At 60.2% G+C, this 20636-nt stretch overlaps 1 protein-coding gene across 1 annotated transcript in view; it reads left to right on the forward strand.

Annotated features, from left to right (window-relative positions):
* Nucleotides 1–12480, forward strand: part of Muc5b (mucin 5B, oligomeric mucus/gel-forming) — a 46526-nt gene extending 34046 nt beyond the window's left edge. The window contains exons 34-52 of the mRNA XM_033764042.1: nt 5059–6293; nt 6438–6619; nt 6868–7039; nt 7412–7662; nt 7814–8000; nt 8107–8341; nt 8436–8614; nt 8689–8758; nt 8979–9085; nt 9420–9451; nt 9581–9761; nt 10012–10110; nt 10187–10224; nt 10461–10574; nt 10790–10876; nt 10968–11090; nt 11249–11297; nt 11482–11584; nt 11971–12480. Of these exons, the coding sequence (XP_033619933.1) occupies nt 5059–6293; nt 6438–6619; nt 6868–7039; nt 7412–7662; nt 7814–8000; nt 8107–8341; nt 8436–8614; nt 8689–8758; nt 8979–9085; nt 9420–9451; nt 9581–9761; nt 10012–10110; nt 10187–10224; nt 10461–10574; nt 10790–10876; nt 10968–11090; nt 11249–11297; nt 11482–11584; nt 11971–12163 (3637 nt within the window). The 3' untranslated portion in view covers nt 12164–12480. The remainder of the gene's footprint in view (nt 1–5058; nt 6294–6437; nt 6620–6867; nt 7040–7411; nt 7663–7813; nt 8001–8106; nt 8342–8435; nt 8615–8688; nt 8759–8978; nt 9086–9419; nt 9452–9580; nt 9762–10011; nt 10111–10186; nt 10225–10460; nt 10575–10789; nt 10877–10967; nt 11091–11248; nt 11298–11481; nt 11585–11970) is intronic.
* The last annotated feature ends 8156 nt before the right edge of the window (nt 12481–20636 follow it).

The raw sequence follows: 20636 nt of genomic DNA on the forward strand, positions 1-20636 counted from the left end.
CTGGTAACAGAGCTCTACACAGGGGACGGTCACCACCACACCACTGACCACCACACAAGAGACAGTGACCACCAAACTGGTAACGGTCAGCTCCACACAGGGGACGGTCACCATCACACCACCGACCACCACACAAGAGACAGTGACCACCAAACTGGTAACGGTCAGCTCCACACAGGGGACAGTCACTACCACACCACCGACCACCACACAGGAGACAGTGAGCACCAAACTGGTAACAGCCAGCTCTACAGAGGGGACCGTCACCACCACACCACTGACCACCACACAGAAGACGGCCACCACCAAACTAGTAACAGCCAGCTCCACCCAGGGGACGGTCACCACCACAGCACCAACCACCACACAGGAGACGGCCAAGACCACACTGAATACGGACACCACCACACCAACAACCACCACACAGGAGACAACCACCACCACATTGAGTATGGCCACGACCACAGAGGAGATGGCCACCACCACACAGCATACAGCCACCACCATAATGGCCACAGCCAGTACCACACCACCAACCCCCACACAGGAGATGGCCACCACCAAACTGGTAACAGCCACCACCACAATGGCCACAGGCAGTACCACACCACTGACCACCACACAGGAGACAGTGAGCACCAAACTGGTAACAGCCAGCTCCACACAGGGGACAGTCACCACCACAGCACCGACCACCACACAGCAGACGGCCACCACCACACAGAGTACAGCCACCACCACAATGGCCACCGCCAGTACTCCACCACCGACCACCACACAGGAGACAGTGACCACCAAACTGGTAACAGGCAGCTCCACACAGGGGACGGTCACCACCACAGCACTAACCACCACAAAGGAGACGGCCACCACCACACTGAATACGGCCACCACCACACCAACAACCACCACACAGGAGACAACCACCACCACATTGAGTATGGCCACCACCACAGAGGAGATGGCCACCACCACACAGAGTACAGCCACCACCACAATGGCCACAGCCAGTACCACACCACCAACCACTACACAGGAGATGGCCACCACCAAACTGGTAACAGCCACCACCACATTGGCCACAGGCAGTACCACACCACCAACCCCCACACAGGAGACGGTCACCACCAAACTGGTAACAGCCACCACCACATTGGCCACAGGCAGTACCACACCACCGCCCACCGCACAGGAGACAGTGAGCACCGAGCTGGTAAGAGCCAGCTCCACACAGGGGACGGTCACCACCACACCACCGACCACCACACAGGAGACGGCCACCACCACACCAACAACCCCCACACAGGAGACAACCACCACCACATTGAGTATGGCCACCACCACAGAGGAGATGGCCACCACCACACAGAGTACAGCCACCACCACAATGGCCACAGCCAGTACCACACCACCAACCACCACAGAGGAGACGGCCACCACCAAACGGGTAACAGCCAGCATCAAACAGGGGACGGTCACCACCAAACCACCGACCACCACACAGGAGACAGCGACCACCAAGCTGGTAAGAGCCAGCTCCACACAGGGGACGGTCACCACCACACCACTGACCACCACACTAGAGACAGTGACCACCAAACTGGTAACGGTCAGCTCCACACAGGGGACGGTCACCACCACACCACCGACCACCACACAAGAGACAGTGACCACCAAACAGGTAACGGTCAGCTCCACACAGGGGACGGTCACTACCACACCACCGACCACCACACAGGAGACAGTGAGCACCAAACTGGTAACAGCCAGCTCTACAGAGGGGACCATCACCACCACACCACTGACCACCACACTAGCGACAGTGACCACCAAACTGGTAACGGTCAGCTCCACACAGGGGACGGTCACTACCACACCACCGACCACCACACAGGAGACGGCCACCACCACACAGAGCACAGCCACCACCACAATGGCTACAGCCAGTACCACACCGTATGGCCACCACCACAGAGGAGATGGCCACCACCACACAGAGCACAGCCACCACCACAATGGCTACAGCCAGTACCACACCGTATGGCCACCACCACAGAGGAGATGGCCACCACCACACAGAGCACAGCCACCACCACAATGGCTACAGCCAGTACCACACCGTATGGCCACCACCACAGAGGAGATGGCCACCACCACACAGAGCACAGCCACCACCACAATGGCTACAGCCAGTACCACACCGTATGGCCACCACCACAGAGGAGATGGCCACCACCACACAGAGCACAGCCACCACCACAATGGCTACAGCCAGTACCACACCGTATGGCCACCACCACAGAGGAGATGGCCACCACCACACAGAGCACAGCCACCACCACAATGGCTACAGCCAGTACCACACCGTATGGCCACCACCACAGAGGAGATGGCCACCACCACACAGAGTACAGCCACCACCACAATGGCCACAGCCAGTACCACACCACCAACCACTACACAGGAGACGGCCACCACCAAACTGGTGACAGCCACCACCACATTGGCCACAGCCAGTACCACACCACCAACCCCCACACAGGAGACGGTCACCACCAAACTGGTAACAGCCACCACCACAATGGCCACAGCCAGTACCACACCACCGACCACCACACAGGAGACAGTGAGCACCAAACTGGTAACAGCCAGCTCTACACAGGGGACGGTCACCACCACAGCACCGACCACCACACAGGAGACGGCCACCACCACACTGAATACGGCCACCACCACACCAACAACCACCACAGAGGAGACAACCACCACCACATTGAGTATGGCCACCACCACAGAGGAGATGGCCACCACCACACAGCATACAGCCACCACCATAATGGCCACAGCCAGTACCACACCACCAACCCCCACACAGGAGACGGTCACCACCAAACTGGTAACAGCCACCACCACAATGGCCACAGCCAGTACCACACCACCGACCACCACACAGGAGACAGTGAGCACCAAACTGGTAACAGCCAGCTCTACACAGGGGACGGTCACCACCACAGCACCGACCACCACACAGGAGACGGCCACCACCACACTGAATACGGCCACCACCACACCAACAACCACCACAGAGGAGACAACCACCACCACATTGAGTATGGCCACCACCACAGAGGAGATGGCCACCACCACACAGCATACAGCCACCACCATAATGGCCACAGCCAGTACCACACCACCAACCCCCACACAGGAGACGGTCACCACCAAACTGGTAACAGCCACCACCACAATGGCCACAGCCAGTACCACACCACCAACCCCCACACAGGAGACGGTCACCACCAAACTGGTAACAGCCACCACCACAATGGCCACAGCCAGTACCACACCACCAACCCCCACACAGGAGACGGTCACCACCAAACTGGTAACAGCCACCACCACAATGGCCACAGCCAGTACCACACCACCGACCACCACACAGGAGACAGTGAGCACCAAACTGGTAACAGCCAGCTCTACACAGGGGACGGTCACCACCACAGCACCGACCACCACACAGGAGACGGCCACCACCACACTGAATACGGCCACCACCACACCAACAACCACCACAGAGGAGACAACCACCACCACATTGAGTATGGCCACCACCACAGAGGAGATGGCCACCACCACACAGCATACAGCCACCACCATAATGGCCACAGCCAGTACCACACCACCAACCCCCACACAGGAGATGGCCACCACCAAACTGGTAACAGCCACCACCACAATGGCCACAGGCAGTACCACACCACTGACCACCACACAGGAGACAGTGAGCACCAAACTGGTAACAGCCAGCTCCACACAGGGGACAGTCACCACCACAGCACGGACCACCACACAGCAGACGGCCACCACCACACAGAGTACAGCCACCACCACAATGGCCACAGCCAGTACCCCAGCAGCAACCACCACACAGGAGACAGTGAGCACCAAACTGTTAACAGCCAGCTCCACACACGGGACGGTCACCACCACAGCACCGACCACCACAAAGGAGATGGCCACCACCACACTGAATACGGCCACCACCACGCCGACAACCACCACACAGGAGACAACCACCACCACATTGAGTATGGCCACCACCACACAGAGTACAGCCACCACCACAATGGCCACAGCCAGTACCCCACCAACGACCACCACACAGGAGACGGCCACCACCAAACTGGTAACAGCCACCACCACAATGGCCACAGCCAGTACCCCACCAACGACCACCACACAGGAGACAGTGAGCACCAAACTGGTAACAGCCAGCTCTACACAGGAGACAGTCACCACCACAGCACCGACCACCACACAGGAGACGGCCACCACCACACTGAATACGGCCACCACCACCACATTGAGTATGGCCACCACCACAGAGGAGGTGGCCACCACCACACAGAGTACAGCCACCACCACAATGGCCACAGCCAGTACCACACCACCAACCCCCACACAGGAGACGGCCACCACCAAACTGGTAACAGCCACCACCACAATGGCCACAGCCAGTATCACACCACCGACCACCACACAGGAGACAGGCACCACCAAACGGGTAACAGCCAGCATCAAACAGGGGACGGTCACCACCAAACCACCAACCACCACACAGGAGACAGTGACCACCAAACTGGTAACAGCCAGCTCTACACAGGGGACGGTCAACACCACACCACTGACCACCACACAGGGGACGGCCACCACCAAAGTGGTAATAGCCAGCTCCACACAGGAGACAGCCACCACCACACCACCCACCACCACACAGGGTACGGCCACCACCTCACTGGCCACCGCCACCCCCACAGTGAGCACAATCAGCACCACAACACTGACCACCACAACAGCGAGGACGGCAAGCACCACCTCTTCAGGCACCACACAGGAGACAGCTACTACTACACTACTGACCACCACACAGGGCACCCTGACCACCACACCACCAAACACTACACAGGGCACAGCTACCACACTGGGCACGGCCACCACGGCCACCCCGGTGCCATCCTCACAGCCCAAGAGCAGGCCGCCCAGCACCACAGCAGCCACCACCCTCTCTAAAGGACAGACCTTCTCTAGCCCCACAGGCTCCCTTGTGACAGCCACCACTGGGAGTCCCACGGCTCCTGCAGGCTCCACTGGAACCACTGGCCCAGGAGCGATCACATCAGTCCTCCCAACACACACGACTCTGCCCACCAGCACGAGGGGTCACAGCAGCCCAAGCACCTCACAGCCCTCCACACTGGTCTCAAGGACCACACGGACATCCACGGCCAACCCCAAGACTGGAGCTCTGACAGGCACTGTCAGCACCGGCACCCCCCAACCTCTGCCCACCAGCCAGGTGCAAACGACACCCACGGCCGGGCTGTCCACCCCACACACAGAGGTCAGCACACACAGGACGCAGATACCCCTGGTCACGACGACAGAGGCCACTACCAGCCAGGGTACGACCCGCTGCCAGCCCAAGTGCCAGTGGACAGAGTGGTTTGACGTGGACTTCCCCACGTCGGGTGTCCCGGGTGGGGACATGGAGACCTATGACAACATCAGGGCTGCAGGAGGCAAGATGTGCCCAGCGCCTGAGAAGATTGAGTGCCGGGCAGAGAACTACTCAGAGGTGAGCATTGACCAGATTGGGCAGGTGGTGACCTGCAGCCTGCAGACTGGGCTGGTGTGCAGGAATGAAGACCAGAGAGGCACATTCACCATGTGCTTCAACTATAACGTGCGTATGCTCTGCTGCGACCGCAGCCACTGCCCCAGCACCCTGCCTCCCACCTCCACACTGTCGCCTCATCCCCACACCCAGACACCGGTCACCTTGGTTACCAGCAGATGGACAGGGCCAGGACTCTCCACAGAGACCAGCACCCAGACAGGCACCAGCCTCCCCAGGACCCCTGAGAGTCCTTCTGTGCCACCAGCCTCCACCGCCAGCCTTCCCCACACCCCAGGGCTGTGGACGCCAGGGACCCTGACCACCAGTACTTCCCGGGTGCCGCCTGTGACGCCCCAGCCTCTCAGCACTCCTGGCCCCACCCCAGCACTGACCAGCACAGCTGCCTCATCCGTGGCCACCGGCTCCTTCGTGCCCCCTTCCTCCACCCCAGGGACTGTCCCTACACCGGTGGTCCTCACCAGCAGCCCACTGACCTCCAGGGTGTCTGTTGCCACCTCCTCGAGCCTCGGCACGCTCGGGCCCGGTGCATCCTCCAGCCCACTCTTCTCACCCTCACCCTGCTTCTGCTGGGCATTTGGACAGCTGTTTTCACCCGGTGAGTAGGTGAGCCTGCCGGCCCGCCACGTCCCTGTCCACTGCCTCTGCCTGCCTGTCACCTGCCCGCCTTGCCTGCCGACCCTGCCACCGGCCCACCCATCCCCTGGGCTGCGGCTGTCCTCCGACGGCCTCTCCTTCACAGGGGACGTCATCTATAACAAGACTGACAGAGCTGGATGCCACTTCTCTGCCGTCTGCAACCAACACTGCGACATTGACCGCTTCCAGGGCTCCTGCCCCACGTCCCAGCCGCCGATGTCCTCCACCCCTGTGTCACCCCCCTCTCCACGCGCTGGCTGTGACAATGCTGTCCCTCCGCGACAGGTGGGCCCGGCTGTCCCTCCACTGCCCTCTGCTGGTGTTCTGGCTGGACTGTTGTTGTCCTGGTGCCCTGTGCGGTACCTGGCCTGGCTGGGGGACCCTCCCCTGTGACTGTAGGCAGGGTTGGTCCACAGGGTGGGGTCACGACCTGCAGCTCAGGTGCGGGGGTCTTGGAATGCAGGCTGGGTGGGCTGAGTGCCAGGCTGGGCCCCATGAGCACCCAGGTGAGTGCCCACCTGCTCCCCACTCAGGTGAACGAGACCTGGACGCTGGACAACTGCACAGTGGCCAGGTGCGAAGGCGACAACCATGTGGTGCTGCTGCCGCCAGAGCCTGTGGCCAACGTGAGCTGTGTGAACAAGCACCTGCCCATCCGAGTGTGGGATGAGCACCAGCCCTGCCAAGTCCACTACGAGTGCGAGTGTGAGCACACAGGGGGGCAGTGTGCTCACTGTGCCACCAGGAGGCAGGCGGGTGCTGGGAGGCCTGGGGCTCAGTGACCAGGACCCAGGTTGGCAGGCCACAGCCCAACAAGCTCAGCCAGGGGCTTGTGCACCCGGCCTGGGCCACACCCTCCACCCCTGCCCGACTCCTCATGGCTGCCTCTCTGTGTCTGATGGCCACATTCCTGGGTCTAAGGTAGACACAACTTTGGAGTCACCAATAAGCCACAGCACCCATTTTACAGATGAGGCAACTGAGGCTTGGAGGCTAGTGTGACTCCCCTGAGGTGACGGTAGTAGCATAGGGTGCTGGGAGGCCAGGGAGCGGTCTCCAGCCTGAGGTGTTCCACAGGCTCCTGCAGCGTGTGGGGGCATTCGCATTACTCCACATTTGACGGCACGACCTATTCCTTCCCGGGCAACTGCACCTACATCCTCATGAGAGAGATCCGCCCGCACCATGGGAACCTGAGCATCCTCATGCACAGCCATTACTGCGCCGCTGCCCATGGCACCAGCTGCTCTCGCGCCCTCCAAGTGCTCTACCAGTCCATGGAGATTGTCCTCACCACCACCACTGCCACGGGCACAGAGGAGAGTCTGGTGAGCTCATGTGGGCACTGGGCAGGCCCAGGGCGTGGGCAGGGGCCTGAGGAGCACTGAAGGGAAACTCCGAGCCGGGGGTGCTCCGAGGCACAGCCCCCAAAGCAGTCCCTGCACCTGGCTGGCCTGGTTACGGGTCCCTGGTGCCCAGGTCCTATTCGATGGAGTGCGTGTGAGCGGGGCCTTCAGCAAGAATGGTGTGAGCGTGTCCGTGACCGCAGCCACCAACATGCACATCGACATCACAGCCATCGGTGTGAGTGTCTCCTTCAGCGGGAGCGTCTTCCAGGTCCAGCTGTCCTACAGCCACTTCAGCCACAACACGGAGGGCCAGTGTGGTGAGTGCCCCTGCCCTCCCCCACTCCAGGCAGGGCCTGTGTGCACAGCACGGGGTGCAGGGGCCTGAGGCCCCTTGGACTCTGCAGAGACCCTCCTGCTCCCCAGGCACCTGCACCAACAGCCAGAGAGATGACTGCCGCCGGCCAGACGGCACCATGGCTCCCACCTGCAAGGACATGGCCCGGTCCTGGCAGGTGCCCGATGGCAGTGGAGAGGGCTGCAGGACACCAACCAGCCCGCCCCCCAGTGCCAGCCCCCTGTCCCCAGTGCCCAGCACTTCCACGGCCACCACCTCCACCCCGTGTGCACCGGGGCCCCTTTGCAAGCTGCTGCTGAGCCCGTGAGTCCTCTCCCTGGGGCTGGGCCTGGGCCTGGGGCGCCCCTGCCAGCCAGGCTGCTGCTGGATGCTGAGGTCTGGCCCTGACTGCCTCCAGGGTCTTCTCCGAGTGCCATGCTTTGGTCCCGCCCAACGCCTTCTTCAGTAGCTGCACCAGTGATGACTGCCAGTCTGGCCGCCCGGAGGTGCCTTGCCAGAGCTTGGCAGCTTATGCGGCCCTCTGCCGAGCCCGGGGCGTGTGCACAGACTGGCGCAATGCCACAAGCGGGCTGTGTGGTGAGCATGATGGCCCTGGGGCACAGCCTCCTGGTCCTGTTGGGCGCCTCCCTGACACCTGTCTCTGCACACAGAGCTCCCCTGCCCAGCCTCCAAGGTGTACAAGCCCTGCGGCCCTGCGCAGCCAGCCTCCTGTGACTCCAGGTAGGCTGGGCTGGAGCACCCCTGAGGTGGAGGGGAGCTGGGGCCCTCTGGCAGTCCAGGCGGGGGGTGGGGCTGTGTGTGCCCCTAAACGCGGGGCTGCTGGCTCCTGGGCCAGCCACGGCCAGGCCCTCCGAGGACGCCCTTCATCCCCAGCCCCAGGACCCTGGCCACCCTCAGCTGGCCCGTTCTGGTTCCGAGGCCCACTCTCACGGCCCTGCAGGAACCAGAGGCCCCTGGATAAGGGGCTGGCCCTGGCTGAGGGCTGCTTCTGCCCTGGGGACCAGCTCCTCTTCAGCTCGCACAAGGACATCTGCGTGCCGGAATGCCGTAAGCACTGGCTGCACGGCCAAGGCCCATTCTGGATGGGGCAGGGGTGGTCACAGTGAGGCCTGAAACCCTGCTGAGCCCCAAAGTCCTCTTGAGGCTGTGCAGGAAGACACCGTCCTCCTATGACTCTGTTATTGTCCCTGTCCCAGCCCACTGCTCCGCTTTGGCACCACAAGGACCCCAGAGAGCCGAATTCCCCGTGTCCCAATCCCAGCCTTGGCCTCACCAGCTAACACCCCACGAGCCCTCTGGGGTTTGGGGTTTCTGTCCCCTTGACCCCACCCCCAGCCTGGTGCCCTGGCACCCTGTGACTGTTCCTCTCCTTTCCCTCCAGCTTGTGTGGGACCAGATGGACTCCCCAAGTTTGTGAGTGGTGCTGCCCCACCCCACTTGGGCTAAGGAGGGAAGAGGGAGGGGTGTACCCAAGGGATGGGGGTCTTTCCACCTCTTCACACTGGGCTGCTGAGGTCCTCAGGTCTGCCTTGTCTGTTCCAGCCCGGCCAGCGCTGGGTCAGTGACTGCCAGGCCTGTGTGTGCGACACGATCTCGGTGTCGGTGCAGTGCACGCCTGTGCGGTGTGAGGCTCAGGCCCCCCCGCCACAGTGTGAGCAGGATGGCTTTGTGATTGTGACCAGGCCGCAGGCTGACAACCCCTGCTGCCCAGAGATGCTGTGTGGTGAGCACCCTGGGAGAAGCGGGGGGCAGAGGGGCAGCCCTGTCCTGCTGGACAACGAGGGTGGGTCATGTTGCTTCTGACTTCTGCCTCCAAGTGAGGCTGGTGACCTCAGGGGCAGTCCGAGGACCTGGGGACTGGGGGTGACAGATGGAGGACACCAGACCCCAAGGAAAAGTACTGAAAACCAGCACAACCAGTCCCAGGGATCCCAGGCCGGCGGGCAGCACCCTGACACCCCATATCTCTGTAGTCTGCAACGTGACCACCTGCCACCAGGCCACTCCCACGTGTCCCCCGGGCCAGGAGCTGACCCAGGAGGAAGGCCACTGCTGCCCTACCTTCCGCTGCCGTGAGCCTGGCGGGGCAGGGTGGGCGGGGCTCCAGGCTGGGAGGTACTCTGCCCCACACCAGCCCTTTCCTTCCAGAGCCCAAGCTGTGCGAGTACCACGGCACCATCTATGGGGTAAGGGCACAGCTGGGCAGGTGGGTGGGAGGCCCTGGTCCAGGTCCCCGCTCAGGTTTGCAAGCTCTGGGCTGGGATGCAGATGGCATCTTCTGCTGAGAGCTCTGCAGACCTGGCATTGTGCCTGGGAGCAGCCAGGCTTGGGGACTCTCAGCAGAAGTCCCCACCTGCCTGTGCTCAGCCTGGGTACAGCCGGGCATCCAGCACCCTCGGTGCCACCCCGTGTCCCCTTGTAGGTCGGTGCAACCTTCCCAGCAGTCAATCTCTGCCACACGTGCACCTGCCTCTCTGGGCCCAGCCAGGAGCCAGTGGTGCAGTGTGAGGAGGACACCTGCAGTCCCTGCCCCCAGGTGCACACAGCTGCTTGGGCCCCTGGAGGGAGGGTGTGGAGCAGGGGCCCAAGGCCAGGGAGCCCCAGGTTCGGGGAGGCAGCAGTGGACAGAGGCGGTACTCAAGCAGGGGTGAGGCTGAGCGGAGCTTTTGGGAGAAGTGGCCCCAGGCCCTGGGGTGCGGACAGGACAGCAGGCTGGGCTGAGTGAGACCTGACCACCGCCTGTGCCCACAGGGCTTCGTGCACTCCAGGGTGGCTGGGCAGTGCTGCGGGAACTGTGTGCAGGCTGCCTGTTTCACTCCAGAGGGCCGGATGGTGCAGGTGAGGCTGAACTCAGGTAGGCCTCTCAGGGGACGCCCAGGGCTGGCCCTGAACTGACCCACGGGGGTCCGCCTTCTGCCATGCATTTCAGCCCAACGAGACCTGGGTGGACAGCCATGTGAGCAACTGCACTGAGTACCTCTGTGAGGCCCAGGGTGGGGTCCCTGTGCTGACGCCACAGCCCACATCTTGCCCAGACGTGTCCCTCTGCAGGGTATGTGCCCAAGGCCCAGCTCTTCCCCTGGAACCTGCCCCAGTGAGGCCCCTCTGTTCCCTGCAAAGCCCACAGACTCCTGCCCCAGGATTCCTGCTCCCTGGTCCCCACTCTAGGAGTTCTGCCTCTAGCTCCACCCCCTGTCCTTGACCCTGCAGGGGATCCTCAGGAGAACTGGTTGCTGCTACACCTGTGAGATGGAAGAGGGTAAATTGAGGCTCTTTCCCACCCAGCCTGTCCAGTCCTTGCCCAGGGCTCCTGCTGGAAGATGCCCAGCAGTGGGATCCTGATGCCCAGAGCCCACCTGAGGCCCAGGTTACGGGAGGGCTGTTCCTGCCTGGAGGGTAGCTGCACCTAGTTGGGGCTCAGCAGCTGCCTGTCATCTTCCCAGATGTGTGCCAAGTTCATGTCAACTTGACTGTCCTGCGGCAACAGGGCTGTGAGGCTGTGGTCACTGTCACCTTTTGCGAGGGCTCCTGTCCTGGAGTGTCCAAGTGAGTGGGTGCCTGACCTCCCTGGCCCCAGGGAGGCCTGGCTGTGGGAAAGGGGGTGCTTCTGCAGAGCCCTTCCCACATCTGTCTGCACAGAGCCTGGGCTGGCCCCTGCCAGCGGAGTGCCCACAGGGGCACTAGGCTCCTCAGGTGTCCAGCGAACCAGCTGTGGCCACCATGAGCAGAAGTGGCTAGTGGGGGCATCGGGTGGCTGGAGGCCTAAGGGAGGTGTCCAGAGGTGGGGTTGACTGGGATCAGCAGAACAGGAGAGGGCTGGGGAAGGGAGTCACAGAGGTGGAGCGGGGTTGAGGTGGCCTGAGCTCGCGGGAGGGGAGCCAGCCTGGGTGCGGTGGGCAAAGGGGCTGCCTGATCAGCCGCTCTGCTGCCAGGTACTCCATGGAAGCCCAGACTATGCAGCACCAGTGTAGCTGCTGCCAGGAGAGCAGGACCCACCAGCAGGCCGTGACCTTGCAGTGTCCCGACGGCACAAGCATCCAGCACACCTACACCCAGGTGGACTCATGCAGCTGCACCACCGCCTGCATGCCCTCACCCATGGCCTCCAGGGACACCCTCATCTAGGGCCCTCCGTCCTCTAGAGCCAAAGCATGCATCACTGAGCGCCAGGACCGTGGGGCTCTCTTGCCTCCACCTTCCCATGCCCTGTAGCACCGCGGAAGGCACTGGACCAGTGAGGATCTGCTGGAGGAGAGTGCTGGATGGGGGTCCTGCCCTGGGAGTCCCTCAGGCCTCACGCTTCCTGCTGGCACCAAACAGCCCTGGAGCTAGCCGAGCAGCTGCGGGCACAAAGACCTGCCTGCAAGGCCCAGCAGGAGCTGTGTCAGGCGAGGTGGCCACTTGCCTATGTCTAGACCTCACAGCCTGCCTGCCGGAGGGGACCTGGGACTGAGGTCACTGGATGGGGGTCCTGCCCTGGGAGTCCCTCAGGCCTCACGCTTCCTGCTGGCACCAAACAGCCCTGGAGCTAGCCGAGCAGCTGCGGGCACAAAGACCTGCCTGCAAGGCCCAGCAGGAGCTGTGTCAGGCGAGGTGGCCACTTGCCTATGTCTAGACCTCACAGCCTGCCTGCCGGAGGGGACCTGGGACTGAGGTCACAATGCCGCAGGGTGGGTGGGAGGGGGCAAGCCAGTCCCACTGAATAAACTCTGGCATTGTGTGTCTGTTCTGGTGCCTTTTCCTGCCACCTCTGCACCCAGGATCACCCTCCCTTGCTCCAGCAGCCAAGATGCAGGTTCATGGGTCACAGAGCCACAGGGTGGGACACGGTGGAGTGGGGAGCTACCAGTCCTCTCCAGGCGTGGGCACCCCTGGGGATCAGCCTCAGGGTGTGGGTGCACGGCCACAGAGGGGCAGGCAGTGGCCAGGCTCGGCCACCACTTGGACACAGGGCAGCATAGGAAAGTGGTGTGAACAAAGATGAGCTCTGGGGCAGGCGCTCTGGGTGGAGGGCACAGCGCTTGGCCTGTCCATGCCGTCTGTCCTGAACTCTTCTGCTGCACACTTGGGCCTTCTTGCCTGAGCCACCGGCTCTGCCTCTGTCTCCTGTCCTTCCGTGGGACGTGGCGGGAGCCTGGGGTGTGTGGGGCTCGGGGCCGGGGCTGCCACGTGAGGGAGGTGGACAGGAAATGCGCCACCCAGACTCATGCACAGTGAGAGAGGACAGGGCGCCTGTCTCTGGGCTCAGCCTCCAAGGAAGGTGAGAGGTGCCCTCCGGGGCACACAGGGCCACACCCCGAGGAGGCGCAGATGACAACATGGCCTCTGGGGGGGTGAGCCTCTGGTCTCTGCCCACTGTCCTGCCTGGGGACGTGGCAGGGTGGCTCTGCATTGCCCTGCCCCGCCCTGCCGATGGATGCGGGGCCAGCAGCTCAGGGTCGCCTTCCCCAGCTGTCCTGCTCTCAGTCTGGCTTCCCGGAGGCCGCGGCCACACATCCCCACCTGGGCTTTTTGAAGCCACCGGCACGATGACACCTCAGCTCAGCCACGCCGGGGTGCCATCTCCCGCCCTGGTGCATGGTTACGCGAGTTCACATGGGGTCACCTTCAGTCCTGACCACGGCCCTGGCAGTGACTTGCTGGGCAGTCGGATGCAGGCCCACCTTCTATACCACAAGGCTGGCCATTGTCCCCGTGACGGGTGATAAGACAATGCGCAAAACCAGCAGTGCAGCTTGGACACCAGGGCCCGGAGGGAATGTGCACTTCTTCACCCCCACAGACAGAAACCAAGAGAGCAACAGAAAGACATCTTAAAATGGCAGACACTGAAAAGGCTGGTGACTCGTTAAGCAGACACCTGAGACGGCAGCATTTGGGAAGCGCTGTGGCAAGAGGTTTCTATGAAGCCCTTCCTTACAGAAAATGCACACTGAAGCCGGTGCGGTGGCTCACTATTGGGGAATCTGAGGCAGGAGGGGTGAAAGACCTACTAGAAACCTCTCTGCAGTAGGCTCTAGTCTCCTGCTTCAGTGTGAGACAAAAGGCTAAAGAAAAACTCAGATAGAATTAACCGGAGTGGGGAAGTTGTGCTAACCTGCGCACAACCCCAGGGCTCATGAGTCACGGAACGTGCTTCTAACAGTACAGCGATTGAGGGATTTAACTCTGCAGCCTGCACTGCTCACAGTACTCTTTGGGCATAATCAATATTGTGGTTCTCAGCAAAGACCAGCCTGGGCAACTTGGTGAGACCATCTCAAAATAAAAAAATAAAAAGGGCTGTGGATGTGGCTCAGTGCTCAGTACTGGATTCAATCAGAGAGAGAGAGAGACAGAGAGAGAGAGAGAGAGGTCCCACATCTGCTCCCAAATCAAATCACCAAGCCCCTCAGGGTGGTCAGCACCCTGCCAAAATTCAATAAACAAGATGGGATAAAAGGTCACAGGTGTAGGAGGATAAGCATTTGTATATTTATTTTTCAGATTTGCAATATTGAGGCCAGGTTCAAAGTTTCAATATTCTCCTAATGAGCTCCACAAGGAAAGAAAAGAGGAGGGGAGAGAGGCACTACTCAAAAGCTAACAATGTCCTTTCCTAACTGAAGATGTGAGCACTTAGACTGACTGCACACAGAGACACACAGACCTGGGCCGGGGCACTTGGCGCTGGGACTTCAGGATGCCAGGGAGCAGAGAAAGTGGAAGCTGCAGTCACCCACTGTGGTGGGCAGCAGTGCGCTGGCTCCTGCAGTGATGTGGGCACTCGAGGCTGGGCATGCATTCTGAAGTGCCAGAGAGGCTGTGTCCCAGCTAAACTATGGTGGAAAAGTGACAGGGAGGAAGGATGCATGGGTCTGCTGCGCTCCTAGACCCGGGGCACGGGCTGCCAGAAGCTTCCAACTGGGTGGTCAGAGCGGAAAGTGAGTGGCCTGGACCTAGAGACAGACCACAGGCACAAACCAGCATCTCACGCCAGCGAGCTCTGTGCTTGGGCTTTGGCCTCCTGTCCTCTCAAGGGCAGTGTTGCGGGCTGTGGGAAGGGGACCCTGCTTCAGCATCGGAGGTGCAGAGCCTGTGCTGCTGTGTCACGGACTCCGGAAGTCCCTCGTGACCTGCCCTGCCCTCCTGCCCAAATAGCAGAGCCTGCTGCCTTCCCTGTGGTCTCCAAACCCAGGTCCTATGGCTTTTCAACAGGCCTTGGCTGCGGACTCTGCTTCTTTCTGACTGCTCTGCAGAATCCGCCCCGGAGATTTATTTTTAAAAGCAAAGTGGGAGCCGCTTCGTTCCTCTGCCTGAGCTAATGACGACAACAGTGGCCCCATGCATGCAGCAGCGAGGCTGCCCTGAAGGGAGGCTGTGTGCCCCCCAAGGAAGGTGTTTACAGTCCCACCTCATGTGCCCTGGGCCGGAGAGGGTGGGCACCACTCTGCGCAGGCCAACACAGGTGCCGTGGATGCACATGGCCCTCTGCGAGCACAGACAGCAGCTGGGAGGACACGGTGGCCCGTGCTCCAGGGGAGTGGTAGGAAGGGGACGCCAAGGGGAGGAGCTGGTGCAAGGCCCTGCAGTAGAGGGGTGCTGCCCCAAGAGATGGGGCCGTGGTGCTAGGCCCTGCGGGACACGAGGTTGCCTGAGAGGGGAGGTGCAGGGGCCTGGGAGGGGCTAAAGGAAGCAGTCAGGAACAGCAGGACCCTGGAGTCTGTCCTCTTTCCAGCACGGCCCGCCCTGCCACTGCTGCCTGCTGCCCCTGCTGCACCCAGAGCTGGGATCTTCCACCAAGCTCTCCTGTTGACATCCTGGAAGGGGTCTACCCACAGGAAACCCTTCAGCCTGCGTACCCCTGGGGCCCAACTTCCACTCCCTCCCCACGACTCCTCCCCAGGGCCGCTCTTTTCGCTGATCTGGGCCAGGCTCGTCTGGGTCTGCTCTGCCCAGCCAGGAGGCAGGCACACTCTGCAGTCTCCTCGGCTGCAGCTGCCCACCCTGCCCTCTGCTCTGGAGCTTTAGTCCCTGGGCTTTGCCGATTTCTTCCTGTACTGGGGCTTGGAGAGAATGAATGGATCACTGCGTCTGCTCCTGTGGAGGCCAAGGGGCCCTCAAGCACTGGCAAGGAAAATGGAGGCCAGTGCCACACACACAGAAGACCCCCAGGCATCAGCGGCTGGACCACAAACAACCAGAGAACTGGGAAAGGCAGTGGTGGGAGGCAGGAGGGAATCTAACTGGCAGACACCGGCCGCCTTCATTTGCCTGGACAGTAACCACTAGAGGGCAGCCTGGGCTAAAAGGCCCCACAGAAAAACGACAGAGCACCAGCAACCCTGTGCACAACTATGACGGAATGTCCTGCACCTTCAGAGGAGACTCGAGTAAACGGAGCTGTGAAATGCTGTGGGGAGGGGGTTCCTGCCCTCGGAATACCTAATGTGGATTCCTCTAAGTTAATGTATAAGGTTGGCACAGTGGCACATGCCTATAACCCAGCATTCTGGGAGGCTGAAGCAGGAGGATCGAACGTTCAAGTTTAGCCTAAGCAATTTACTGAGATTTTGTCTCAAAATTTAAAACTTTAAAAATGGGAGCTGGAGATATAGTTCATGTCAAAGATCCTGGGTTCAATCCCTAGTACTGCAAAAGCAAAACAAAACAAAACAAAAATAATATCACTCTTTTTCTAGAGCTAAATAATCTGTAAAGTTCCTTTGAGTTCCAACAATAGCCAGAAAAACACCCAGAAGGACAGGGACGGTGTGGCCTGGCCCTGCCGTGTGTGCACAGAAGCAGTGGCTGGGGAGAAAGCACAGGACCAGGTAAGGAACACAGCACAGGGTGGTGGTGGCCGGCCAGGGCCAGGAGGAACGTGGGCGACTGGGCAGCCCCACAGCAGGGCAGACTCAGGTACAACCTTTGCTTTCTCGGTGCAGGGACTGAAGCCAGGGCCTCATGCGCACTGAGCAGCAACTCCGCTACACAGCCACAGCCCAGCGCCTCCTTCACACCTGCTCCAGGACACAGTCACCTGCCGGGATCAGAGACTGGCAGGCAAAGAAAGTGAAGTTAAAGTGCTTTCCAAATTATGGATTAACATCCAGAGACTATAAGGGAAAAGAATGATCAACTTGACACTTCTAAAAGAGAAAAATTTTACATGAAACAAAATCCAGAGTATCACAGAAAGGCCAACAGCAGATGGGGAAGTACCTGCAGTTTGTATCAGTTAGTACCTCTAAAGACAGGCGAGTGATCCCAGAGAGAATGTGACCAGAGACAGGAAGAGACTGAGAAAGGAAAGGTAGTGTCCTGGAACACACGAAAACATGCTTCCTCCTGCGCCCAGAAGAGAAAGCTGTGCCTGATGGCGCTCTGGCGGGCACGGCACCGGAGGGAATCTGGAGAGACTTGAAAATCACAGGTCCACCCTGGCTTCAGGACCCCCGTGCCCAGGGATAGGTCCCGAAGATGTACCAGACGTACACAGCCACAGCCGCAGCGGGAATCAAATGTCCCCAGGGAGACGCACCGCAGAGCAGCTGGCAGCTGGGAGGAGCAGCAGGGGTCTCCGGGACAGCTTTTGAGGGTAACACAGGAGCACCACGGTGTGGGACAGGCTGCTCGGATGGGTGGGGGCTGCCCACAAGTGTGGATGTCACAGAAACACAAGAGAACAGTCACCGTAGTGAGGGCCACATTGGGAGGTGTGACCAGGAGAGAACTTGGTTCTGGGAATTTAGCTTTTTGTATTTTGACTTTGAACCACAAAATATTTTACATAAAACCAAAACAGCTTCTGCTTTGAGGTTTCCTACTCTTCCAGAATAGCCAACTTCTTTTTCACTCTTTTCCAAATAAACCATCTTCCATTATTAAAAACAAACAGAAAAACCAATCGTTTAAAAACAAAACCAACAGGAAACACCTAGCCAACAGGAGGCTCAGCTTGCGCCCAGCAGTCCGAGCCCCGACTAGTGTGCAGGCCCTTGGTCTCCACTGTCCCTTGAGCACGCAGTACCACTCATGACCTGGCTGGGCAGGACCTGCCCTGGAATTGTGCCCTTCTGGACATTCTCACTCATTCTGCTGCATTTGGCTTTCACCTCTCCCAAGGTCACACTGGTCAGGAAGTGCGGGGTCTGGGAACACGATCCAGACCTGGGGCTGAAGGACACTGGGCTGGACGCAGGTCCCTCCCCACCTGGTTGGCCTCCCGTTGCTGTCTAGAGCTCCTGAGACCAGCACTATCCCTGCACAGTCAGGGCAGGATGCAGGGTGCCAGAATGGCCGGGCAGCACCAAACAGCAGGAGCACAGGTTCATACCGGTGTGAGGGACACTGGCCTCCCTGGGACTGAAGGGCATTGGCATCTCCTGCAGTGCAGAGGCTGGGGAGGTGGTGCCTCGGTGGGCCTCCTCTGCTGATGCAGGGCCCTGATGGGAAGGAGGGGACCCAGAGACCTGCCTGGGAATGTCACAAAGATGCCCCTAAAAACCCAGACTCCCCAGATCTTCACAGACTACTGGCACAGTCCACTCCCCACTGCTGGAACAGAACAGCTGCCCACAGCCTCTGAGGGAGAACCTGCCCCCTCTTCTCTCACCAGCACCTGGAGGAAGGGGAATTGTGGAGGGCTGATGGGAGAGGACCTGCCAAGGTCACGGCTAGGCTTGGGGGCTGCTGGGCTGAACCTGGCATGTACCAGCTCTGGCGTAAAGACCACAGAACGACCCTCATGGATGGTGAGCAAAGGAAATGTGCTGAGGCCTGAAGGACACACGGGAGGGGCCTTGGGAGGTGTCCTCTGTACCGTGAGGGCCGAGACAAGATCTGCCATGAAATCAGCCTCCCTCCCAGCAGCAGGGACCACAGGACTTGGGGTGGCAGAAGGAGGCAGTAGCACCTTGGGCCAGAGCCCCAAGATGAACAAGGTCTGAATGGCCAGGCCCTTACTGGCAGTGTCCGTGGGGACAAGTTCTGAGCCAGAGTCCTTGGGCCACACACTCATAACAGCATGAGGGGAGGGGACCCTGCTCTAGGCCACCAGCTCCAGGCCAGCTCCCTAGGAAAGGTCCTCACAGGTGCAGGGACCCCAGCCAGGGCCTCCCAAGGACTATGTGACATTTGCTCAGCCCAGTGGGAGACCACAGTTCCTCATGGTGCTGTTACCCTCCGGTCATCCTGCCCGGCTGCGTGGACGCCTGGCCCGCAGTGTTCAGCCTGCGGCTGGCCAGCCTATTCAGTGAGAGCTGTTACAGCAGGAAAGCCCAGGGGCCCTGAAACTGCTAAAGCAAGCCCACTGTGTCTGGAGTGGTGAGAGACCAGGCCTGAGTGCAGGAACCTAAAGGCAGAGCCCAGAGTGCCAAGAGCAGGAGCCAGGAGCTGTGAGTGGGGCCACTCTGAGATTGGGAAGCTTGGAAGGAGGGGCCCTGCCTGAGCCTTAATTCACCCTTCTGTTCTCACGAAGCGGGGGGTGACAGTGGCTCACAGTGGCCTGACTGCGGGTGTGACATAGGGCTCCAGTTCAGTGCCGCTCTGAAAATATTAACACGCAGCTTCACTCAGATGAAAGCCAACGGTCTCCCCTTTCCTTCCTGCACTGCAGTGCCAGTCGTCCTCCTCCCCACTACTCTGGACCCATTGGTAAAGTTATTTCTCCCTGCATTAAACACAGGACTGCCTCGCGCCCTGGGGCCTCAGCCCAGCTCTTGATCCCACAAGTCCTGGAGTGTTCTCAGCCACTCTCCTCTCCAGGATGCAGCCTGCAGAGTCCTGACTTGACTCCCTTGCTCTGCCTGCTGCTGCCTCAGCCGTCCGACCTGCTCATGAACTTGTCTGTGATATTCACTCCAGTCGCCTGTGTTCCTCATGTCTAAACCTTCTATTTGTTCCAATGCCATGTGAGCCTTTTTTTTTTTTTTTTTCCAGGGATTGAACTCAGGACCTTGCACTTGTGAGGCAGGCGCATTGTCACTGAGCTAAATCCCTGGCCCGAGCATTTTCATACTGTCTTACTCTTTGCTTGCCTTACAGTTTAGTCTGTTTTTAAATCACTTGACACCCAGCACACCTCGTTCTGGAGAGTCTCACCACGTGGGACCTTGCAGGCCTCACCTCTGCCAACACTGCAGACAGCTGGTTTCTGGTGCCTTCAGTCACCAGCAGGTGCACACATGGTGGCTGCTGTCTGTGCCGGAATCCTGAGATGTCACGTCAGCTACAACTACACGTTCCTCCGGCAGGAACACAACGGAGGTTTCCCAGGCCAAAGTCCCTCCGACGGCTCAGGCAGGACCCGCTCCTTCGGTCCCTGTGCCAGGACTGCCCCGCTGCCGTCCTAGCTTGACAGGGTCACACCCTTACACTCAGGCCCTGTCCCAGCTGGTGGAGCTCCGGGCTTGCCACACCTCTGCAACCACCCACAAATGCTGAGCCCTCTCCCAGCCGCTGACATCCCACACAACCCCCAAACCCTGGGGACTTCCTCCACTTCCTCATGTGTGCATCTTTGTACATAAAGAAAAAATATTCATGTCTTCTCCCCAGCACATTTGAAGTCTGGTCCTAGAGGAGCTTCTTAGTGAGTGTCGCTTACTTCTCTGCA

The sequence above is a fragment of the Fukomys damarensis genome, unplaced genomic scaffold (assembly GCF_012274545.1).
Source record: "Fukomys damarensis isolate Sample0158 unplaced genomic scaffold, DMR_v1.0_HiC HiC_scaffold_16, whole genome shotgun sequence".
NCBI lineage: Eukaryota > Metazoa > Chordata > Mammalia > Rodentia > Bathyergidae > Fukomys > Fukomys damarensis.